The 25905-nt window shown below is 36.3% G+C and overlaps 1 protein-coding gene, 1 long non-coding RNA gene, 3 other non-coding genes and 1 pseudogene across 5 annotated transcripts; 3 read left to right on the top strand and 3 right to left on the bottom strand.

The window, feature by feature from the left end:
* Positions 1-2291: 2291 nt before the first annotated feature.
* LOC121977807 lies at positions 2292-3267 on the top strand. Its single transcript, XR_006111044.1, has 2 exons — positions 2292-2595; positions 2677-3267. It is a non-coding gene; the product is annotated as an uncharacterized LOC121977807 (long non-coding RNA).
* Positions 3268-3951: 684 nt separating this feature from the next.
* On the bottom strand, positions 3952-18966 carry LOC121975933 (annotated as a pseudogene).
* Positions 18967-19110: 144 nt separating this feature from the next.
* LOC121975931 (29 kDa ribonucleoprotein A, chloroplastic-like) lies at positions 19111-21651 on the bottom strand. The gene is made up of 4 exons (XM_042527867.1): positions 21208-21651; positions 20984-21085; positions 19707-20003; positions 19111-19337 (listed from the first exon to the last, which is right to left on the bottom strand). Exons 1-4 carry the CDS (start codon positions 21586-21588, stop codon positions 19275-19277), a joined length of 843 nt encoding a protein of 280 aa, XP_042383801.1. The 5' UTR covers positions 21589-21651; the 3' UTR covers positions 19111-19274.
* Positions 21652-21844: 193 nt separating this feature from the next.
* On the bottom strand, positions 21845-21916 carry TRNAM-CAU. Its single transcript has one exon. It is a non-coding gene; the product is annotated as a tRNA-Met (tRNA).
* Positions 21917-24923: 3007 nt separating this feature from the next.
* TRNAW-CCA lies at positions 24924-24995 on the top strand. Its single transcript has one exon. It is a non-coding gene; the product is annotated as a tRNA-Trp (tRNA).
* A 247-nt stretch (positions 24996-25242) lies between these two features.
* Positions 25243-25314, top strand: TRNAW-CCA. The gene has a single exon. It is a non-coding gene; the product is annotated as a tRNA-Trp (tRNA).
* The last annotated feature ends 591 nt before the right edge of the window (positions 25315-25905 follow it).

Genomic DNA, 25905 nt, shown 5'->3' on the forward strand with positions numbered 1-25905 from the left:
GAATATTATATGTAATAATTTATTTACTTTGGATTTAAAATTGATAGGAAAATTATAAAATTATTTAAAAGTATGGATGGATTTCAATTATCTTTTAAAATATATTTATTTATTAAGTAACCCATTCGATTATTAATTTTTTTATCCATATCATAATTAATTTATATGTTTTGATGGTCGAATTTTTGTTTAAAATGGCAAATATGCAATTACTATCTGAAAGATTAACTTTCAATTTGATTTTAGTTTATAGTTTAACTAAATTGAAATTGATTTTTTTTTTGATTATTTGGTCAACCAGAAACATGCCAAATCGATTCAGTAAAAGAAATTAAAACAAATAATTCCTCTAGCTAATAAATAGTGCTATGAGTCTAGATTCATCTCAATTGGTATTGTCAACCAAATTAAGTAAGGGACCATCCTAATCAGTATTAGAGAGTAGAAGATCTCCTCACGAGCTTAACCGAGTTAAGTTTTATGATGCTTGAAATTATTTAATATGATAATCAAGTAAAGTCGAATCTAAAATGAATATTAAAATGATTATTCAAATTTAACTCGATTTATTTATTTTTTATAAATTTGAACTTATTTAAAATTCATTTATTTCCATTTAAGAAGTTTATTTGATTATTTAAAATTTTTATTAAACTTGATAATATAAAATTATTTATTTATTTTTTTAAAAAAAATATTTATTTATTGATAAGAATTTTATTAATAAATATGATTTATAAATTTTATTCGTTACATAATTCATAAATATTATTTATGAACAATTTATAATTTTTATTCATAAACATTAACTAGTTGAACGTGTCATTTAATGATCTCATAACGTCAAATTTATTTATAAACATATGATTCATTTATAATTTCATCTTATCATTCATATGAATGATTAATATTTTATCTCATATTTTTCTAATATATAATTTAGGTATTCAGGTTTGGTCATCCAATTCATGAACTAGACCGTCTTTCTGCCGAGTAAATTCTAGGATTAATAACTTTAAGCCCCCTTATTTTATAACAAGTTGCATTTTACCTCCCTCTATTTTAAAAACTACACTTAACCCCCTTTTGACATGAAGTAAAAAGAGAAAAAAAAAAAGTAAATGACCAAAATAGCCCTAACCTAAATCAGACTTCTAGAAGAAAATGAAAAATAAAAAAAATCCCACAAGACCGTTGAAAGCTTAACCTTAATCAAATTTGATTTATATATAGGTCCAAAATTTCACATGTTCCTAGAAAAAATATCCTCACAAAATTCATACATGCATCACCAGTATAAACAAGAGAACAACAGCAACTATGAAAGGGATAATAAATTAAAAACTCATTTTACCAAATAAAAAAGAGTCAAAATTTTAAATTAATGAATCAAAATTACATGAAGATGGAACAAAATTTATCATTAAAAATTAAAATGAAGACCCTTTGATGATTTAGAAAAAAAATCACCCTTTTAATTTTTGTCCAAAAGTAAATTTTCATTTCAAAGCAACTAAAAATACTTTTCATTTCAAAAGGGTGCTGTTTTGAAATGAAAATTTACTTTTGGGCAAAAATTAAAAGTGTGATTTTTTTTCTAAATCATAAATGGTCTTCATTTTGATTTTTAATGATAAACTTTATTCTATCTTCATTTAATTTTGATTCATTAATTTAGAATTCAGAGTTACTGTTTTTTCTATTATTTATGTTAGTGCAATGCATATATGAATTTTATGAGGATATTTTTTCTAGGAACAAGTAAGATTTTGGACTTATATATAAATCAAGTTGAGTTAAGGTTAAGTTTTCAATGATTTTGTGGGATTTCAATTAGGGTTATTTTGGTCATTTATATTTTTTTCCTTTTTACTTCATGTCAAAGGGGAGTTGAGTGTATTTTTTTAAATAGAGGGAGGCAAAATGCAACTTGCTATAAAATTCAGGGGAGCTTAAAGTTATTAACCCTAAATTCTATTCACATAATTTATACACATGCGTCTCATTTATTATTCAAACTTTGTCTCTCTTTAATTTTTTTTTTCTTTTCGAGTGTTTTACTATGCACCACACTTGTGGAAACTTATGGCATGTTCTTCCCCTTGACTTCCGGCAGTCCCACTGTTCCACATGTCTCTCCCCTCACATGATTTGTCCTCTCCACCATTCTCGTCACCATCACAACATTAGAAATTGCCAAAGATTTGGGCACTTTTTCCTTGTCTTCCGCCAAGATTCCACACACTCACCATAAACAACCCCATTCAACTCTGCCTCGCATTAAAAGGTTAAAACACAATGCAATAATTTTGTTATTTTTATGGAGGGACTGTCTTCTTCCACTGTCCGAGCCTTTTATATTTTCTCCAGGACCAAGTTTGAGTTGGTGCACTGCCATCCCTGCAACTCTTTACTTCTTCTCTTTCATTTTTCCTTTGTACTCAGTCCTTTTTGCTCGAGATTGTCGATGAAGAGATTACTCTTCGCAGCGTGGTTTAAGTGATCTCTTCGTGCCGCCATTTAATGCTGGTCCTGTCGATGAGCTGCGTGAGGAAGATGATGAAGAACACTCCAATTTCCTATAAAAGCAGGAATGTGAGCTACGATCTCGGCCAGTTGGATTTTTAAAAGGCACTGTATTTCAATTTACTTTTTACTCAATTGTTCCTTGTTCAGTTCTTGCAGGAGGCCATGCAAATGATGCATCACTGAGACAGCTTGAGACTGCAAAAATGAGAGGCGCAAAGAACAAGAAGAAGACATGGATAAGAGCTCTCTCCCAGCTGCTCTTCAATTGCAGACATACGAAGAAGAAGAAGAAGAAGAGTGAGGAAGAGGAAGAAGAAGCGCCATTGAAGGCCAAGGCATTGAAGCTTTCAGGAGTAGAGAAGAGGCCATGGCTATCAGGTTCATTTGGTGAGCTTCGCCACAAAATGGGGCTGTCTTCTTCTTCTTCTTCTTCAGTGTCTCTCTCTTTCTGCTTCACCCCTGCAGAGGCAGGAGAGACCGAGGTGTCCTACAGGAGCTTGGGGCGCCAGAGCCATGCCATTGGAGCTCAAGCTTTTGGACCAATCTATCTGGTGACATAAGGCAGAAGATAAATGTCAGATCAAGTGCAAGAGAATTCAATTTTAGGTTCTTTTCCTCGTGGTTTTTCTGAACACTAAAGTTTCCGCCTGTGTTAGTTTGATCTTAGGTTCAAAATCTTGAATCGTGCTAAAGTTTCGATTTTTGATTGGAAGACTGGAAATTATATTATTTTGGTATTGTGACGATGTTGTTTTGATACATGGTACCGATAATGAATTAGAGTTGAAGAAGTAAGAAGATGAAACATAAGAAGAAGATATTGTCTTTGCCAAACCTAGTTTTAAATCCTGTATCATGCTTGGGAAACGAATGAAACATATTATAACACTAAATTGTCAAAACTTATCCGACATGATATTGAAATAATATCTTTTCAACCAAAAATTTAAAATTTTGAACTTTAGTGACGAGTGACATTGAGTTTCAATGATTTATTAGAATGTTACATTTCAACTATTTTGCCTAGCACAACATAAAATTTTAAATCATGATTTCAGCCCTTGAAACCTTATTTCCTTTCTAAAGCTAGATCAGACCGGAAAAATAATGACTTTATTTTTTAACCAAACTTGAATGGTTCAAGCAGTAAAATCATGATTGTAATCCTTCGGCAAGGTTGTTAGAACACTAGCAAAAAGGATAGTTTGGTGTAAGTTTTGTTCAATGTGGGATCCTGAAAAAGTGTCTTGGATGATCTATTATAGATTGTTTTGATTTTAACACGTGATCTCATGGTTGTTTTAGAACACTAGTGTTTTTCCAAAATTAAAAAAAAACTAGAAATTTGAAAATTCAGTCCTTTATTGCAGTGAACTAAAATTGAATGCCACATTGATACTTTTTTCAATATTAATTCTAGATTTAATGCTTGGTTCCGAGTTGGGAAGGGCACATTTAGTACAATAAACTTCATTGAAGTTTAATGAGTTTGGTATGGATATTCAAGTTACCCTAGAACCCTAAACCCTAATGAAACCTAAATTGATGTCAAAACCACCAATCCACCAACCTAAAACTTAGTTAAAGCATATGTATCTCCATTCACTGGTGCAGTGTTGATTATTTGTTTACGACTCAAAAATGGCGCACAACTCTTTGAAAACTAATGGCATCGACTCAATTACATCACAAATCCACATAAATGTTCACTGCTCTACCAAATTCAGAATCTGAAACATCGACTCAAACCAATTGTTTGTTGTCATCGGAATCACACTGTGTGGCCACCTTGAATAAGGTCAATATCTAATTTCTTCAATCTCACTAAGGATTCGACATGCGCCCTTTAGTGTGTGTATTTCTCCCAATCTGCAAGTGATATTAAACATCTGTTGACCATAAGAAACAAACTGAAGGAATTGTTATGAAAGTCAAGGACTAGGCTACAACATTAAGTCATTAACCTTCCTAGTATCAGTCTTGATTGCAGATTTTGGCTTGAACTTGGATTTAAAAGTTTCGGTATAATTCAGAAATTAACATGTTGAGAGTAAATCTATTACCTTACTATTTCGGCACGCCTCTTTGCCTGTTCAGCGATCAAAGAGGATCGTCGTCCATTGTTCACGATATCAGAAGATACAGGACCTTGCAAGGATTGCTGGGAGATCAACCATTGAGCCTCTCTATCTTGCTTTCCAAAGCTCTTTCTACTAGTAAAAGCAGTCTGTAATAGGCAATGACATAATTCATTTATCGACTCTTGCTATCAGTCCCTAGAGTTTACAATGTAGCTAGCAGTAAACATCTTGGCAACAAGAATTTGGCTACACAATTTAGCTGAGTTTGTTACCTTTCTATCAAATAGCAGATTCCATGCTTCTCCACTGAGAGTGTATCGCACGGTGAACTTGATTATATCGAGAGGAAGTTTAAACTGTAAATCCATATCACACCAGCCCCAGCCCCAGCCCCAGTCTATGCCACTTATGGATGCAAAACTTATATGTGCATAGACTGCAATCAAGGTGGCAACCTGCACACAGTGTAAAGTTTATGGATATGTTGATCAAACCTTTCAGTCAAGCTGAATACTAAAAGATCAAATAGAGGCGAGTATTCTAAACTAGTCATATACAAGAGAAGTAAAAAGTATGGTGAATTAGTGACTGAATTCTAGGGAACTCACCAATTGAGCTACAACAAATGCACACATCAGAAGAGTGCCTGGTCTCTCCAAAAACGACCAACCATGACTGCGTGTGATGAATATAAGAGCTTGACTAATGATGCTAACTTGCAGATATATAGCAGAAGACACTTCTTCAGTGTTCCCACATAGAGATCGAACTTTGAAATGCGTCTGTTGTCGAATAAGAAATTCATGGGAAAGGGTTGAAATTAAACTGAAGCTAAGCTTGCAATCTAATGATGGTAGGAAACAATCATAATACCTCAAAGAAGCTAGTCTTGATGATAGCCCAATAGAAAAGAACAGTAACTAATGTTGGATCGTGAAATGTCGATAGAGGGGGGAATATCGATTCGAAAAATCAGCGTTAATAAGAGTTAAGTGCAGCGGAATAATAAAGACTGAGACAAACTGAACACAGTGTTTTTTACTTCGTTCGGAGCCTGTGACAACTCCTACTCGAAGGCCCGTACTCCGTGAGTACTTTCGTTGGGCAATTCACTAGCAATTCGAAATAATGATTACAAAAACAGTACAATGAATGCTAATGAAAATTAAAAACAAATACCGACAAGAAAGAAAAAGGAAGGAGCATAGTGTCGGAGCTTTGTTAGTGTCGCAGAAGCGCATAGCAGTAGAAGACTTTTCTTTTTCCGTTGTTGTTCTGAAGCTCCCCTCTGACCCTTCTTTTATATGATGCTCGGGGTGCCCTGGATTCCTTCCGGGCGCCCTGGTGAGACGTGGCAAGTCCAACCAGCGAGCTCCAAGTGGCGATGCGCGATCAGGATGATTTTTGCCTCCAGGGCGCCCGGATCCCTTCCGGGCGCTTGGACTTCCGGGCGCCAGGATCCCCTCCGGGCACCCGGACCACCTTTTTCCAGCGAACAACTTTCCTGCAAAACAAGGTTAGTCCGAGACAAGTAATTCCTGCAAAATAAAGTGTTAGTTCAGTTTTATGAATTTAGTATAAGAAGTATGACTTAGATTCCGTCTTTCCGAGACCGGAATCTAGTCACGATCTCGACTTAGATATCCGAAATGGATCTAAGCCGGATCGACGCCTAATGTTCCCTTCCCGGGAACGCGTCCTCGCAGTCACTCCCCTCTAGTGACTTACCTCACTTACCTGCCAGACGTCCGGTCAACCCTTCGACCTGTCTGGACTTCTCGCCAGCTATCTGGTCAGCCCGTCGACCTAGCTGGACTTCTCGCCAAGCGTCCGGTCAGCCCGTCGACCTGCTTGGACTTCTCGCCAGCTATCCGGTCAGCCCGTCGACCTAGCTGGGCTTCGTGCCAGACATCCGGTCAGCCCGTCGACCTGTCTGGACTTCTCCTGCATACTCGATCAGAGTGTTAGACAACAACAGACTAACTTAACCTGATTTGTCATTCATCAAAACCTGGGTTAAATCGTTAGTGCTAACCGCACCAACAATCTCCCCCTTTTTGATGGAATGACAACCTGGTTAAGTTAGTGAAAACATATGCACGAAAAGATGAGCATTTAAAGGGTTTTTAAGTTAGTTTGTATTTTCAACTCTGGTTTAGCTAACTTAACCACCTAACCCTCCCCCTTTGGCATTCATCAAAAATAAGCATTGATTATATAAGCATAGATTTTTGAAGTGTCAAGATAAGCAGATAAAGAAAAATAATGTCAAGATAATTTGGGGGAGTTTAAACTTTTGAAAAACTTGTTTAAAGCATTAGCTTTTAGATTTTAGAAAATAGCTAAGTCTAAATAGACAAAATCTCAAACACAAGTGTATAAGTTTTAAATTTCAAGATTAAATTTTCAAAGCTAGTTTCAATTTTGAAATGCTTTTCAAATAATTTTTTGAAACTCAATTTTGAAACTTAATTTAAAATGCTAAGAAATTTATTTTTCAACACTAAGTAAAAGATTAAAAAAAATGATTTTGAGAAACTTAGGTTTTGAAAAACTTTAATTTCCACAATTTTCAAAGCAATTTTGAAACTAACTTTCAAATTGTCACAATTAAGTAAAATCAAATTTTGAGAACTAGATTTTTGAATTTAATTTTCAAAACTAAGTTAAATCTGATATTCAAAATCAATTTTAAAAAAATGAAACCTCAAAACAACTTGATTTAGTTTGCAAACATAGTTTTAAAATATTCAAAGTAGACAAAGGAGTTTTAAAAATTCTTTTTCAGAATCAACTTTTCAAAAAAATTTGCATATTTTTAATCAAGTTGAAAAAATAATTTTAAAGTTTAATTTGAAAAACTGAAGTCGTTTTATTTCTCCCCCTGAACTTGACATTAAATCAAATGTTTAACCAGTTTGTTACTGACTGACTTATCAAAAGATAGCAGCTTTCACTTGGTTAGTCAAGTTAAGGTCAACCTTAACTTGATTAATATATATTTTGTATTTAACGCCCAGACTTATATCGATGCACTGAAATAAGCATCTTAAGTCTTAGGCAAGTGGCCTATGCATCTCACCCCTTTCTATGTTCGTCAAACACAAGCAAGGTAAGCCTAGGGTTTTGGTGAGATGCTCAAAACTAGTCCTGTGGGTACATGTTCTCTAAGGATTTTGAACTAGTCTAAGGCTAAAACTTTATTTAAAAATCTAAAAATAGGAAAGTTTTGAAAACCAAATATGTTTTATCCTATAATTTGAAAACAATCATTTTTGAAAATGTTTTTGAAATTTGAAACTCCTAGTCTATTAGACACATCCCTAGTTTTCTACGTAAATGGCTAAATTCATTTTCAGGGAGTGGTTTAGTGAATATGTCAGCTAAGTTTGACTTGGACTCAATGTATTTGAGCTCAATGTCACCCTTAGTAACATGATCCCTGATAAGGTGGTGTCTGATTTCAATGTGTTTGGTTCTTGAATGATGCACTGGATTTTTTGTTAAATTTATTGAGCTAATATTGTCAATTAAAACTTTTACATTTGTGATTTTTAAGTTGAAATCTTTTAAGGTGTGCATCATCCATAATAATTGGGCTACACATTCTCCTATGGCTATGTATTCTGACTCAGTTGTAGATAGTGCAACACAATGTTGCTTTCTACTGAACCAGCTAACAAGTGATGGGCCTAGTAGTTGACATCCACCACTTGTGCTTTTGCGGTCTAATTTGCATCCAGCATAATCTGAATCAGAATATCCTATTAATTCAAAGTCACTGGTTCTAGGATACCAAATCCCTACGTTTGTTGTTCCCTTAAGATATCTAAAAATCCTTTTGACTTGAGTCAAATGGGATTCTTTAGCACAGGTTTGATATCTTGCACACATACTAACTGCAAATAAGATATCAGGTCGACTTGCAGTTAAGTAGAGTAGACTGCCTATTGCACTTCTATAATACTTTAGATCTACTGGCTTTCCATTTGGGTCATTGTCTAAGATTGTGTTTACTGCCATGGGTGTTTTTATTTCTTTTGTATTTTCCATTCCGAACTTTTTAAGTAATTCTTTAGTGTATTTTTGTTGATAAATGTAATTTCCTTCATTTGTTTGTTTAATTTGTAATCCTAGAAAATATGACAATTTTCCTACTAAACTCATTTCAAATTCTTGTTCCATCAGGTTGATAAATTCTTCTAAAAAGTCTGAGTTAGTTGAACCAAATATTATATCATCTACATATATTTGTGCTATAAATATGTCACTTTTTAGTAATTTAACAAACAAGGTTGGGTCAATTTGACCTTGGTTGAATCCTTTGGATGTTAAGTAAGATGTCAGCCTTTCATACCATGCCCTAGGTGCTTGTTTAAGTCCATATAATGCTTTCTTTAATTTAAAAACATAATCAGGATGTTCTAGATTTTCAAATCCAAGAGGCTGACCTACATAAACTTCTTCTTTTATTAGTCCATTGAGAAAGGCTGATTTAAGATCCATTTGATATAGTTTGAATCCCTTATGGGCTGCATAACTTAGTAACATTCTAATGGATTCTAATCTGGCTACTGGGGCATAGGTTTCATCGTAGTCAAGTCCTTCAACTTGACTGAACCCTTTGGCAACTGCCTAGCTTTATTCCTAGTAATTTCCCCAGATTCACTTAATTTGTTTCTAAATACCCATTTTGTTTCTATTATTTTCTTGTCTTTAGGTGGTGGTACTAGATCCCAAACTTCATTACGCTCAAATTGAGCTAGTTCCTCTTGCATAGCGATGATCCAATCTGGATCAAGTAGGGATTCAGCTACAGTTTTGGGTTCAATTTTTGAAATCAGGGAAATTTGACTTAGGTTCCTAAATGATGATCTGGTCTGAACCCTTAGGTCTGGGTCACCAATTATTTGATCAGTTGAATGGTTAGGGTTGATTCTTATAGTTCTAGGAGGTTGATTTGCTTGAGTGTGTTCGTCTTCTTCATGATCTAGGGATTGATTGGTTTCTTCAATATTATTATTTTCAACAGGTTGAAGTTGAGTTTGTTCTTGGGTTTCTTCAAATTTTACATTTGTGGTTTCCTCGATTTTTAGCGTAATTTTATTATATATTCTGTAACCCCTACTGTTTAGAGAATATCCTACAAAATTCCATTTTCTACTTTAGAGGTAAATTTTCCTAAGTGTTCTCTAGTATTTAAGATGTAGGCTGGGCATCCAAATACTTTGAAATATTTTATGTTGGGTTGTTTGTTATAGAATATTTCAAAGAAGGTTTTATTATGTCTTTTATTTAATGTTGTTCTATTTTGCACATAGCAGGCTGTACTTACAGCTTCTGCCCAAAAATATTTAGGTAGGTTATATTCATTTAACATAGTTCTAGAGGCTTCTAGTAAAGTTCTATTTTTTCTTTCTACAATTCCATTTTGTTAGGGGGTTTTAGGACACGAAAATTCGTGATGGTAGCCATTCTCAAGACAGAACTTGTTGAAATTATGATTTTTAAATTCTCCCCCGTTGTCACTTCTAATTCTTTTAATTTTAATATCTTTTTCGTTTTCAATTTGTTTGCAAAAGTTTGAAAAGATTTCAAAAGTTTCGTCTTTATGTTTTAAGAATTTAACCCAAGTAAACCTAGAATAGTCATCTATTATTACTAAGCAGTATAAGTTTCCATTTATGGATTTAACCCCATGGGAGTCAAAAAGGTCTAAATGTAGAAGTTCTAATATCGAGTGGGTTTGTGGTTGATTGGTTAGTTTGTGAGTGGATTTTGTTTGTTTACCTTGTTGACAAGCATTACATATGGTTGAATCTAGGTTAGGTAATTTCGGTAAGCCTCTCACTTGTCCATTTAATTTGCTTATATTTCTAAAATTGGTGTGAGACATTCTCCTATGTCATAACCAAGTCTCTTCTTTTTGTGTTAAATAACACTTAATTGAAGAGGTGGTTAAGTTGATAGCATAGATGTTGTCTTTTCTAAACCCTTTTAGGCTTATAGTAGGATTATCTAGATGTTGATTAAACACTCTGTGGATAGAAATTTAACCTTATACCTAGTATCACACAATTGACTTATACTCAGGAGATTGTATTTAAAATTCTCGACAAGTAGAACATTTGTAATTATGAAGTCTATTTTTAATTCAATATTACCTATTCCGATTACCTTGAGTTTGCCGTTGTTTCCAAAGGCAACTGTTCCTAAGCTTTTGTAAGTGAGTTGAGTGAACTTGGCGTGATCTCCAGTCATGTGTTTGGAGCATCCACTGTCCAAAAGCCACTTGGTTTCCTACAATGAGTAGGAATTAAAGTTAATTTACAATAATTTAAAGTAGTTTTTAAAGTTAATTAAAATAATTTTTAAAGTTAATTTAATTTTTAAAGTTAATTAAAATAATTTTTAAAGTTAATTTAAAATATTTTTTTTAAAGTTAATTTAAATTAATTTTTAAAGTTAATTTAATTTTTAAAATAATTTTTTTTTGAGGTTAATTTGGTTTTAGAATTAAAAGTAAATTAATCGTAATTCATTTTAGTTATTTAATTCGAAATTTGATTAGTTTAAAATTTAACTTAACTAATTCAGTTCGAAATTTAATTTGATTAATTTAATTTGAAATTTAATTTAATTAATTTAATTCGAAATTTAATTTAATTTGAAATTCGAATTTTAATTTTGATCCTTAGTCATCTCACCCGATTTAAGTTTTCAATCAGAGAATCCTATAATTTTGTGAGATGAGTTGGATTTTAATTATGAAGTTTTGGTTTAACTTGTGTTAGATTCAGTTTTAGCTTTGGTCTCTACAAACAGGCATTCTTCGGATAAACTTCTAAGCTTGGTGAGTCACATGGACGTCATTAGAAGTAACCAACCTTTCGAGGTTTTCCGAATAGTCCTATCCACGGAGCTTAGTACTAAACCTTGGTCTAACTGGTTAGGATTTATTTAAGGGTAGCTTCGGTCAGTTCCACTTGGCCAAATGCACCAGATCGAAATCATATCTTTCTAGACATGCGATGCCCAAGCTTCCCTAACGTACTATCATCCAAAAACTTCACCAGTACCATGATTCAAGTTAAACTTGGTCTCTTTTTAACTAATCCTGATTACCCTGCCGGGTTAGTTTGTTTTGGAGGTGCCAGCTATTCTGAAGCCTCCCCTGAATTATTGGCCATTAATTTAAATTTTGGTTTTAGGTTTGTGTCGATTCCTTTTATAGTTATAATTAACTTGGTGATAATTTATATTTTGTTGAGTTTTAATATTTTTAAATTTTGATTTCTTTGATTTGTGTTTTGGGTTTTGATTTAGTTTATTCGAGTTAATATAGTATATTTTTTCTTTAGGTATGTAATATTGATTAATTCCTACTTGCGTGGTCAAACACGCTTTCGGAACCCAAGCTTGATTAGTTGATTTGTATTGGGTTATTAATGATTTAAAAGTTTTATTTGAATTCGACTTGTACCCAAGTCCGGTTTTATTATAACATGCTTTTTGATTGTTCAGGATTAAGTCTAGATTTTTTGATCTTGTAGTGAATTTCTCTAGTATTTCTTTTAAGTTATTAATTTCTGATTTTAATGTTGAGTTCTCTTCAAGTATTATATCTTGAGTTGGATTAAAAAAATTTATTTGTTCCTTGAGGTCTTGATTTTCCTCAAGGAGTGATTTGTTTTCATTTTCTATTTTAATTAACTTACTATTTAAGCAAGAAATAATTTTAAAGAATTTTTTGTTTAAATTAAAATATACCTCATCCGGGCCTTCGGAAACGAGTACGGACTCGTGGCTTGATTCGGGTTCAGACCCGTCTTCATCTTCCGACTCGTCTTCTGTTTCAGCTTCGCGGGCCATCAGCGCGAGGTGGCTCTGGTGTTTCTGCTCTTCTCCCTCCGATTCGTCCGAGGAGTCGTCCCACGTTGCTTTGAGGGCCTTCTTTTTGGTTGGCTTCGGTTTGTCGAACTTCAGTCTTGGGCATTCGTTCTTGTAGTGCCCCTTTTTGTTGCATCCGAAGCACGTCACGTTCTTTTGTTCCGAGGGAGAACTGATCTTTTGAAGGTCCTTCTTGCTGAAGCTTCTTTTTTCTCCTGGTGAACATTTTTCTTACCAGGTTCACCAGGTGTTCTTCGTCTTCGGAATCTTGATCAGAATCTTCTTCAGATTCAGGCTTGCTCTTCTTTTCTTTGGATGAGCCTGCAAATAAAGCAATACCTTTCTCGGCTCCAGCATTAATTTGTTCATGTAATTCTAACTCACAGAAAAGCTCGTCTAATTTTAACTTAGATAAATTTTTCGAAATTTTGTAGGCATCTACGATTGATGCCCACAAGCTATTACGAGGAAAGGCATTTAGTGCATACCTTATTAAGTCTCTGTTTTCCATCTGGTGGCCTATCGCGTGGAGTCCGTTAAGGACGTCCTTGATTCTTGCATGCAGTTGACTTGCCGTTTTCCCTTCCTGCATTTTTATATTAAATATTTTATTTAAAAGTAGGTCTCTTTTTGTTACCTTCGCGTCGCTTGTTCCTTCGTGCAACTCGATCAATTTGTCCCACAATTCTTTAGCATTCTGATGTGGTCCGACCCGGTTCAGCTCTTCTCGTGTTAGGCTGCAGTGTAGCGTATTGATCGCTTTGTTTTCTGTCGACGCCTTTTTCCTCATGTCCGGAGTCCACTGTTCCGTGTCTAGTGGATTTCCGGAGTTGTCGGTTGGAGCTCGGTAGGCCTTTATAACGCTGAACCACTGATCGTAGTCTGTCTTTAGGTATACTTCCATTCTTTTCTTCCAGTACGAGAAGTCATCCCCGTTGAATAAGGGAGGTCGTACTGTGCTAAATCCTTCTAGTTGAGACATCCTGCACACAAGTAAACAAAGAGAAAAAAAATATTCCAAGACTTGGTCTTGGATTAGTAGTGCGGGAAAAAATAATAGCTGTATCTAAATTGGTGTTGCACCAATTTAGATTTAATTGCAACGAGAAGAAAAGTTTCTAAATTAATAATAATATCAACTTAGAATTAGGCGTAAAGCAAAAAGAAGAGAAAAAAAAATATTTTCACCCCCTGTCTGATTGGTGGTTGCACCAAATCAGAGCGGTACCTGCTCTGATACCACTTGTTGGATCGTGAAATGTCGATAGAGGGGGGGGGATGAATATCGATTCGAAAAACCAACGTTAATAAGAGTTAAGTGCAGCGGAATAATAAAGACTGAGACAAACTGAACACAGTGTTTTTTACTTCGTTCGGAGCCTGTGACGACTCCTACTCGAAGGCCCGTACTCCGTGAGTACTTTCGTTGGGCAATTCACTAGCAATTCGAAATAATGATTACAAAAACAGTACAATGAATGCTAATGAAAATTAAAAACAAATACGACAAGAAAGAAAAAGGAAGGAGCGTAGTGTCGGAGCTTTGTTAGTGTCGCAGAAGCGCAGAGCAGTAGAAGACTTTTCTTTTTCCGTTGTTGTTCTGAAGCTCCTCTGACCCTTCTTTTATATGATGCTCGAGGCGCCCTGGATTCCTTCCGGGCGCCCTGGTGAGACGTGGCAAGTCCAACCAGCGAGCTCCAAGTGGCGACGCGCGATCAGGATGATTTTTGACTTCCGGGCGCCCGGACCACCTTTTTCCAGCGAACAACTTTCCTGCAAAACAAGGTTAGTCCGAGACAAGTAATTCCTGCAAAATAAAGTGTTAGTTCAGTTTTATGAATTTAGTATAAGAAGTATGACTTAGATTCCGTCTTTCCGAGACCGGAATCTAGTCACGATCTCGACTTAGATATCCGAAATGGATCTAAGCCGGATCGACGCCTAATGTTCCCTTCCCGGGAACGCGTCCTCGCAGTCACTCCCCTCCAGTGACTTACCTCACTTACCTGCCAGACGTCCGGTCAGTCCTTCGACCTGTCTGGACTTCTCGCCAGCTATCTGGTCAACCCGTCGACCTAGCTGGACTTCTCGCCAAGCGTCCGGTCAGCCCGTCAACCCGCTTGGACTTCTCGCCAGCTATCCGGTCAGCCCGTCGACCTAGCTGGGCTTCGTGCCAGACATCCGGTCAGCCCGTCGACCTGTCTGGACTTCTCCTGCATACTCGATCAGAGTGTTAGACAACAACAGACTAACTTAACCTAATTTGTCATTCATCAAAACCTGGGTTAAATCGTTAGTGCTAATCGCACCAACAACTAATGCTAGATATGTCCCTATAACAATGCTTGTAGTAAATATCTCTTCTAGCTTCCAGCTATCAGGGTGTTTCGATGGCTTCACATGATCCTTTGATATCGTCATGATGGTCCCTGAAAAGGAAAAAAAAAGCATACACCGTCATTCAGAATGGCTATGATCAAACCCATGAAAGGAGGGAAATCATATTCCCATATCAAAGCAAGTAGAACAAATCCAAGCTGCAAAAGCCGCAAAATATGTAGGATTAGGATTTGATCACGCACATGAATTCCTTCATATTGACATGAGTTTGCTTACCACTATATGAATTGTTATGGAGACAGCATAAATCTGCAGTTTAGAAATAAAGACTATGATGGTATATGTGGAGTATAGTAAAGAAATTGATTGGAGGATCACTTATTCAAGCTTCTTAACTGTATAGTTCTTCATTCTCCGGAAGATGGCTCTACTGGTCAGGACAGCACTTATAATGACACTTAATCCAGGCTCTGTAAGGACGATATCGGCGGCGCTCCTTGCAGCATCTGTAGAATCTGATACTGCTATTCCTATGTCTGCTTTCTTCAATGCAGGTGCATCATTTACACCATCTCCTATCATTCCACACACATGCTTCTTTTCTTGGAGAATCTTCACAATCTCATATGTTCTGAAATAAGAGAATGAATGTGCATTAGAACTTTCTTACAGGACCTAAATTTTGTTTTTAGTCGTTTTAAAGAATTGCATTGCAGTTTCTGGTGCATTACATTGGTGGAAATGTGGTTCATGAGATTTCAATAGCATTACAAATCTTGTTTCAAATGGACAGCATCCAAAACTACCTGGAAAAACTCCAGCAAATCCATCTGCTTTTTCGATAAGTTCATCTACAGGAAGAGCAACATTTTCGTCCTTATTACGACCAAACAATGACAAAGAAGGGTACTTGTTAGTTCCCATTCCTAGGCGTCTGCCGGTTTCTTTAGCAATGGCTAGTTGATCACCTGCAGGAAGATACATCTATCTGCCTTTAAGCGCTTAAGAATAACAGCATCAATTCAGTGTACACTGAAAGCTGTTAGGCATCATTTGAGAAGTAACGAGTCAAAACTTCAAATAAAGCAGCTTTAACTCAATCAAATGGCAGATATACCAGTAATAATCTTCAAGCAAACACTAAGGTTTAGAGCTCTCCGAATGGTCTCAGCGCTGTCGTGCCTAGGAGGTTCAAACAATGGCAATAAGCCGCAAAAGACCCATGGATCTCCTGGGCCCTCTTGTCTTCTCAGGAAAAGCCTGGAATTTTGTATGCAACAAATCAAATTTAGCAAGCGAAAACTTTTTTTTGAGTTAGTAAAATTTGTGCCGGTTTTACCTGGAAAGCTACTCCAAGAGAGCAAAGACCCCTTTCAGCAAACTTGTCAATGATTGCATGAACTTTTCCGACTATTTTCTCTTTATTGTGGCATAGATTCAGAATCTAAAGGCCACAAGAAGTTCAGTTTTGGAAGAAATTGACAGTCAAGGAAATCAAAAGGCTTGAGCATGTATGATGAAGGCACCTGCTCTGGAGCTCCTTTGCTAGCTCGATACCAATTTCCATCAAGATCCATGTATGTGATAGCAGTCCTTTTGTCCACAGGGTTGAAGGGGAAAAAATGCATTTCAGTTATGTTTGAGCGTGCCTATTTTCAAAATGATTTTTGTTATTTCTCCTTGCAAAACTTTCATTGGAACCATAATGCTACTTGAAGGATTTCTGATTTCACATGAAGATTGTCTTTCTTACCTCTTTAGGATCAGCAAGCATATTAACGATGGCAGTATCGATAGCATCCTGGTTCTCAAGCCTTGCGGCTCTTGCTGCAAGCAGTATAACCGTGTCCTTGTTCATGTCCTCACTGAAAACCTATTGGATAAGAATTAGCAGTCCATAGCTACTATTTGTTCATAAACAAGAGAAGTTTTCTACCTCAATGAGATTCCGGTCGACAGTTAGTCGGTTTAGTGTAAGTGTGCCAGTTTTGTCGCTGCAAAGAACATCCATTCCAGCTAGTTCTTCAATTGCAGTCATCCTCTTAGTGATTGCACCCTGAAATCGACATTTTGGCGTGAGATAGTTTTTCAGATACTACAGCTTAAGCTCCAAGCATGTACCTGCTGAGAAAGTCGATGAGACCCAATTGCAAGTGTTACTGATAGCACCGTTGGCATGGCTATTGGAATCCCCCCAATCAAAAGAACAAGAAGGTTATTGATTCCGTTCCGGTACGAGCGGTGTTGGATCAGAAACATCACTACGATTTCAATAATTATTCCAACAGCTATCGAGCATATACAGAAATTCCCAATTGAAGTAAGAACCTGAAAAATTCAGTTAGCCAACACTGAACATGACTAGCTTAAAGAAGAGGCATGTGATCCTCTTTAATGGAGCTTTACCTTCTGAAAGTGCCCAACTACTTCTATGGAGTCTACCAAAAGGGCTGCTTTTCCAAAGAAAGAGTGAATGCCGGTCGCAATTACGACAGCCTCAATCTCTCCTTGCTTACAGATTGAGCCAGAGAATACTAGATCACCTCTCATCTTTGTGACAGAAAAAGATTCACCAGTAAGAGCTGACTGCATCACCACAACAAAGCAGTCCTCACATTTCCATGGATCTAAAGAGCATGATAATGAAAGCAAAGGTGAAGTTATAGAAGGATCTGCCTGATCAACTTTCAAAGGATCTCCCTCAAGCAAACGAGCATCCGCAGGGATGATGTCGCCAAGCTTAATGCTGATGATGTCTCCTGGCACAAGAACAGCAGCATCCTTATCTTGCCACTGTGCATCTCGGAGCACCTATTGGTAACAATCAGAATTGACTAATGCTTTGTAATAATCTGAGGACAGTTTTAGCTTGGTGTTGTTGTTGTTGGTGGTGGTGGTGTTTTCTGTGTTGCAAATCAAACTCAACAAGCATTCAGAACCTACCTTACACTTTGGAGCCAGACGAGCCATGAGGGCGGCGGCAGCATTTCCGGCATTGTTTTCCTCAAGGATCATTTCCGGCATTGTTTTCCTCGAGGAAACTGATCGTAGAATTTATTATCAGAAGGCAAATGATCCCCGCAAAGTCTTGCCAATCTGAACCCTGAACCTATAACCAAATGATCTTCTACTTGAGTCAAGAAGAGGCAATACGAAATTAAAGAAAAATGAAATGATCTGAGGCAGCTCACTCCGCCATCAGCCAGCACAATCGCCATCACTGCTGCGGCTTCCATGACCCAAGACAAGGGGTTCCACATGAAACTAAGGTACTTCAAGAACTTGTTTTCCTGTATTCAAATGAACCACTAATTATGATGATCTTGAAATGACAACAATGAACAAGCTTTATCGAACTTACAGATTTCTCCTTTAACTTGTTTAGTCCAAAAAGCTGCAGTCTTGCTTCTGCGTCTGCTGAAGAAAGTCCAGCTCCGGATATTCTTAGTTGTTCAAAAACATCCTCCAAGGGCATGTGTTGCTGTAATCGACACTTAAGCAAGCCTGAGGGATATCTTTGGCCGTGATGCAATATAGAAAATGATTACCAGATCGATCGAGTCATGTATAAAGTTTCCGGGATCGAGCAATAGCTTATCAAGCTCATCCATTTCTGAAGTACTGACGTTGGCTTCCCGCTAAATTATGCAAAAGAACACATCTTTGAAGCACAAGTATAAAAGAACACTGATTTCTCTCGGGGATTTTGAAACTTAATCCTCTGGAACTTGGGATTTCTGCCGAGGGAAGGTGAAAAGAGAGAGCCCCTAAGCCGGTGGCTGCTGGTGCAGTTGGCTTGGGTCGACGGTTGACCAGAGGACCACTCCCTCCAGCGGCTCTTCAAATGACTTCAATAGTCAAACCTACCCTTCGGCATGCAAACAGTATCAGTCGAGCCATGCAATTTCTTCATGCGTTCTTATGTGAATTATTGATTAGTGATTTGACCCTTTTTTTCTTTAATTCTATAATAAATTTTTTATTGAAGTCAATTGTAAATTCAGGAACGTTGGCGGGAAACAGATGCCACCGGCATCCTCAGCCGGTCGCCAGATTCACCAACAGCGACCTCCTTCACCAACGCCGGCTTCTCCTTGATCTTCCCCCTTGCCAAAATTTCTCCGCCCTCAACATAAAAAACAAAAGCCTTGAATCTTCATGGACCCAGCAACCATTGACCTCCTGATACTCCATCTGCTTGGTGCTGGATTCCCCTGACAATGAAGGGCGCCAAAGCTTTTGAATGATAACAATGTAAAATGTCCAATAATAATAATAATAAGCTGCTCTTGGGCAAAGCTTTCAAATGCAATTAAAGTGCAATGCAATGGTCATGACTCCACAGACAGACCACAGAGTCGAAGCTATCAGCAATAAATTTAACACACTTTTACTGATACTCGAAAAAACAAAACAAAAAAAGGGGGGAAAGGATCAATAGTCGCGCCTTGGCCTTGGTTCCGCTACCGTAACGCGTATAGATCTTCCATCCAGGTCCTGTGCCAAAAAGGAGCATAAGTCTTAATCTGATAGATTTGGTAGTACAAACAAGTAGAGGAAACAACATGAATCCTAGGCCTGAACTATTGCGGGTTAGATTCATGGGTGTACAATCAGCTGTTGTGTATGAATACTTTGATCATAGGATTAGATTTCCTATGATCTTAATCTTCACAGATGATCAATCTGTTAAGGATGCTAATTATTGAGATGTTGGAGAGTGCTCTATATGATGTGCAATTTTTTAAAGCAAAGAAAAGGAAAATATGTGTTTGCATTAGTTGTGTATAAAACAAAGAACAAATCCTAAAAGAAGGATAAACAGACAATTTATCGAGGCAATAAATATAAGGAGCAGTGGCTTACAGCGCCGTTAAGTGATGTTATAGCATTGCCAACCTCCTTAGCAGAGCTATAGGTGACAAAGCCGAAGCCTCTCGATCTGCCGCTTTCCCTATCATAAACGACCCTGGCCTCTAAAACCTTCCCTTGCTCACTGAAAAGAGTTTCAAGAGACAAATCGTCAACACCCCATGAAAGATTGCCTACATATACTCTGTTTGCAGCTTCAGGGTTTGTTCTAGCTCGGGATCCTCTAGATGGGAATTCATCTCTTGGAGGAGGAGGTCCTGAGTTGACCCTCAATGATCTCCCTTCAAATGTCTGTTGATCATAGAAATTGCAGCCATTACTCAACTTTATCAAGTCAACTCTTGCAAGAAGGCAAAAGCAAAGTCAACTTAAATGTGGGGTGAAAAGAACAAAAGAACCATTAACTGGACAACATAAAAAGATAAGTTAAAAAAAAGTGGCATATATGCACTACTTTTTGGGGAATCAAGCTTAACAAACACAAAGGCAATGAACCAATTGTTACACGAAGATAAGTTGGAATATCAATATCTAAGTAGGCAGGAGGAGAAAAGCAATTTTACACATTCACCATCCACAACAAGACCAAGGGCAAGTGTTCAACAAGCTAAACAGTGAAAGGCCAAGTTATCCATTATATCATTGAGACCAACAAGTGGATTTTACATCTCTAGCTTACCATAGGGAAGATTGGCAATTTAAATAACAAAAAGGAGAAAATAATAATGAATAGAAATATACTCTAGGCTACAAACTTAAACTGCCAGTGCAAAAACATCATTAACACCCTACTATCCCCTAATAAAACAATGACAATGAGAACAGATTATTATTTAGGTACTCCTCTGAATTCTAGAATCAGCTAAAGTTTATGCCAGTTGTTTCTTAGATTGTTTCAATACATGATAGGTACTCTTTATCACATCATGTTCATTCAATGTATGTACTCATAATTGCCACATTACTGTATCAAGTTGAAGTAAGAAATTCTCATATCTGCCAAATAACTCTGATTTAAGTAACTCAATTTTACTGTAGTTTAGCAGCTAAACGACTAACTACATGGATGGTATGGCGGTTGCATCAACTACTCTCAGTTATAAACTTGTGGAAGACAGCTGCTCAGTGGCACCCTCTCTAGAAATCGCATTAACAATATAAAGGTAGCACCAATTGTACTTCAAACATCACATCCGAGATCTTGATTTACATGATTAAAATATTTGGACCTTTCCATTGATGCCATAATGAAGTGAACCAAATTCACTTACATAACCATTAAACTGTTGAGCAGCTATTTCAACCTCCTCGATGGTAGACATGGTCACGAACCCAAACCCTCTGCTCTTTCCGGTTACCTTGTCATATATGACCTGTAAATGACCAGTAAGAACAATATCAGAAACTGTATTTAAAGTTTTGCGTGAGAAATTTCCATGAGTTTTAACTCAAAACCTAGAAAGTTGAGTCGGTCAAAGTAGAGTCTAGAGCATACCTCAACCATCTCAACATTTCCGACTCTCTGAAAGAGACCAGCGAGCTGGGAACTGTCGATGTTGAAGGGAAGGTTCCCGACAAAGAGCTTCAAGTCCGGCGAGAACTCCGCCTCTCCACCCGACAACTCGACATGCTCTTCCTGATCCAAGCCCGACGACACTGCCACCTTGGGGACGATCCCCGAGCCCAAGGTCGGCGCCTTTCGCAGGAAAGGGAGAGAGGTATAAGAGCGAAAAGAGGCGAAATTGATGCGGGCGACGGATTTGGGTGGGGCAAAGGAAAGGGAGGAGATAGCGAGAGACGAGGTCTGAGGTTTGGCGGAGGATACGGTGTGGAGTCGGGAGGAGAAGGAAGGGACGAGGTAGGAGGACGCCGCCATGGATTGGGGTTTAGGTGTTGATAAGGCGGAGAGAGTGAGAGCGAGAAAGGAGATGAGACGGTGGAAAAGGAGATCGTTCTATTTAGTGTCTTATTTAATAGATATTTTGGGGGCAAAATTGTCAAATCACACATATTAAAACTGGGCTTTTTCCTCACTAATATGGGCCGAGTCGGAAGCCCGCATCGAATTAAGAAACAAGCTGTAACCGGAAGCTAAGACGAGAAATTGGAAGCAAAAAAAAGATGAAAAACCATATCAGAGCCAGGTTTCGATCCTGGGACCTGTGGGTTATGGGCCCACCACGCTTCCGCTGCGCCACTCTGATATTTGAATTTTGCGGTGTTTTGATAGTATATAATTATATTAGTTTCATAACGATGATTTTTTTTTTTTTAATAATGATTGGTTCATTTTCATTTTTTTTTCCATGCAAATAAATTAATTAAAATCTGTCTAATGAAATTCAAGTTCTAGCATTTTAAAAAATATAACGTATTGAAATATTATTATTTTTTTATATATGATGTCATTTTGCTTAAGCTAAGGCGTCTTGACTTCTAACTAGTTTAGTAAAATCAGTAAGGATAGAATGGGTCCAATCCGAATTCAAAACAAGCCCATGAATTGATTTGATTAATCAGTTTGTCTGCTTAAAGGGATAATCTCGATGAATTATTCAGGTTGACCAAGGAAGTCTTATAATATAAACTTAATGGGTAGGTTTGCATGATTTGTCAATGAAGCATTATAAGTTTTCAGTATTGGAAATATAATTAAAGTCTCCATATAAAAGAATATCATATATTTAAAATTTAATTAATTCAAAATATTAATTGAAAGGGAGAAAATATAAAATTATAAAAGAAAATATTTTTCATTTATAATTTTTTACCCACCCAATTACGATTGTGTAGTAACTTAAAATTCAATAATTTTAAGTTGATAAATCTAATACTTTTATCATAAGGGTTCAATGTAATTCGGAGATGACATGAGAAACTATGGACCTATAATCTTAAGCTCTAATAATATTAATTAAATTAAACTCTTTAATTAATATGTCAATATCATTAATTTCAAAGTTACTCCACTATAAACTTAGAATTGTACTCTTAAAATGATAGGTATAAAATTATTCAAGAGTAATAAATAGTTTATTGATATATTAATCATTCATAACCAAAACTAGTTAATTTCTATTAACATCTTTAATTATATCTTTCTTATGTTGAATTAATTTTCTAATGAATAATATATTTATGATCTCATCATAAATTAAGGACTCTTATTATTCAAATCTCAAATCAATACTTAAGCAAACAGTTCATCTAGTTTCTTTATGAAGAAATGGATTTCATCTTGAATATTATATTTCTGACTATTTATTTTATTATATTTCCAATAAATCAAGAATATTTGACACTATTTGGTTTGTGTTATCACTTGATAAGTAAAAAAATACAAATATTATACATAGGAGTTTATTAATTATTTAGAATTGAGATCAGTTTATATGCGATAATCATTGACTAATAATAAATACTCTATTTATCACCGAATTTACTATAGATTTAAATTAATCATGTTCCAATCCTATAATCAAATTATATAAAGTGCTTTAACTTCAATAATCTCATTATTAACAATCAAGATAAAATTATTTCATTCGGAATGTAATCACAGCACTAGTAATTTTAAATTAAAGATCTAAACTTCAATTTATAATTTTAGATAAATTAGATCATTGTACTTTAAATATTACCTCCTCTATAGCGCTTTATATACAATATTTAATCATTTTTTCCCCTGAGATTATGGGGGTGAAGTAGGATATTTAGGCTATTTGTCTTTTCAATCATTGTAATTTATCTCTTCTGTATTAGTCTTGGGAAGGACTACTGGGCATTGAGGGCGAACGTTGTTGGAATACAAACAATATGTTACCGGATATTTTAGGGGACTTAGTTGAATTTAAAAATTACACAAAATTTAAATTCAACTTATAGTTGAGTTTACCTGAGCAGATGATCTCAGACTGTCAACAGGGACTGATTTTTATCCAAGTGTCAACCTCAGAGTGACTAAGTGAGCAGAGCGTCCGAGCAAAGAGGCTAGTCGAACGAGGCAGACAGGCCTAACAAGAGAGGCTGATTGGGTTGAGCAGAGACAGGTCGGGCTGTCAGAGAGGTCGGTCAGGTCAAGCAGACAGGCCGAGTGAAGTAGACAGGTTGGGTTGTCAAAGAGACTGGCCGATCGGGTGAGCCAACAGGCCGGGTGAAGATCCCGAGCGGGCAGAGAAGTTTGTCGGTCTGACAAAGAGACCGACCGGGCGAGCTGACAGAGACCCGCGAGTCGTCCGGTTGTGCTTTGAGGCTTACCAGGGTCGTCTATTTCCCAAGATACAATGGTCGACCGTGAATCCGACAAAGCACTGGTGGTTACGACGAGCTGAGTGATACCCTAATGCTACCACGGACACTCGCCTGAGCAGGAGATGCACGACAAAGGAGGAAGAAGAAAAATGGAGAGCCTTTACTTGTTGTATATACTCTGCCTATGATCAGAGGCTCCTTATATAGTCATTATTTGTTGGTTTCGTGTGCACAAGTAGTGCTCGCACACGAGTCAACTTGTTTCAGTGCAATCCAAGTTCTGGATTTGCAACCCCTACGCACCCACGCGTGAGAAAGAGCCTCTCCCCATGCATTTATTCATATCGACAATGTATGCGAATCAATATAAACCAACAAAAATGTCTTGAAACTTTCAATGTGGGACTAAAGTCTCATTCACAATGGAGTCTCTTTTCTCTCTCATTTCTTCTCTATTCACTTATTCAACAAACGTATTCATCTTTTGTCACATGAAGTAAGATATTCAGATTGTCATATATGCAGTCATAGTCCAATCCCCAGTAATAACGTATTTATATGATTCATTTTTCTCTAAATGGGGTGCGTAATTAAAAAATGATGGACTTCTAGATTGCTAATCACGTGCTTCTCGATTTATACTAGTGGCCGATGAGAAAATTTCATAAAAACAGATCGGTCACCTTGTATACAATATTTAAAGTCACAAAATAATAATCAATTTTTGATATTTATAAAGTATTATAACATTCAAGCCAAAATTATTATTGTAAATTTTCTCTAATAAAATTATAATATTTCAATTAGGACCAACGAGGAAGGGATCAAATGGTCATAAATATTTGGCTAAGGAGTTTGGATGGACTAGTTAAGCTAATTAGATGAAACATATTAGTTCACCCAATTGGAGCACATCTCTGTTATTAAGATATAAAAATAATTTATACCACATATGATGTGGGATCCGTGGCGCAATGGTAGCGCGTCTGACTCCAGATCAGAAGGTTGCGTGTTCGATTCACGTCGGGTTCAATCCTGAAAATTACGAATCATTTATTTTTCTTTTAATTTTTTACTGGTTATAGAATATTAATAAAAATTTTCGCAATTTGTAATATCGGATCCGTGGCGCAATGGTAGCTTGCCTGACTCCAGATCAGAAGGTTGCGTGTTCGATTCACGTCGGGTTAAATCCTTAAAATTACCGATCATTTTTTTGTTGCTTTTAAATTTTACTAGTATCAGGCTATTAATAATAATTTACGAAATATGTAATATCGGATCCGTGGCGCAATGGTAGCGCGTCTGACTCCAGATCAGAAGGTTGCGTGTTCGATTCACGTCGGGTTCAATTCTGAAAATTACGTATCGTTTTTTTTGCTTTTCAATTTTTATTGGTTCTCGGGCTATTACGCAGGCCTAACTGTTCTATTTGGGCCGTCAGAAGAGCCAAGCCCAAGTGTCGAAGATTTGGTAGAACTTTCTAGATGCAAATATTTGATATAATTTTAATTTCTTATCGGATTCGAAATGTTGTACATCTTTGGACCTTCGTATCCAGATTAATGTGTTATGTTGGACTTAACGTGGGTTTAACATCACTCTGTATGTTATGCTTAGCTAGATAGATCATGCCAAATTGGATGTGATTTCAAATAGTATGGATGCAATCTATATCTCAAGGTCAGCCTAGTACCTTATCTCTGGTCTCTTCCGGTTTTACTATACAATTTTGATATCTTTCATTTATTAGTAAATTTATCTAAAAAATTATCATCTAAATTATCTTAATTTCATACATAAATTATAATTTTTAACTTATTTAATTGGGATTTTTTATTCAGGGATCAAAGTTGGGAAAAAATATTGATAAAATAAAAAAATATATAAAAAAATATAATTTATGCATATAATTAAGACAATTTATATAATATTTTATTTT

This window comes from Zingiber officinale, chromosome 4B (assembly GCF_018446385.1).
Source record: "Zingiber officinale cultivar Zhangliang chromosome 4B, Zo_v1.1, whole genome shotgun sequence".
Lineage (NCBI taxonomy): Eukaryota > Viridiplantae > Streptophyta > Magnoliopsida > Zingiberales > Zingiberaceae > Zingiber > Zingiber officinale.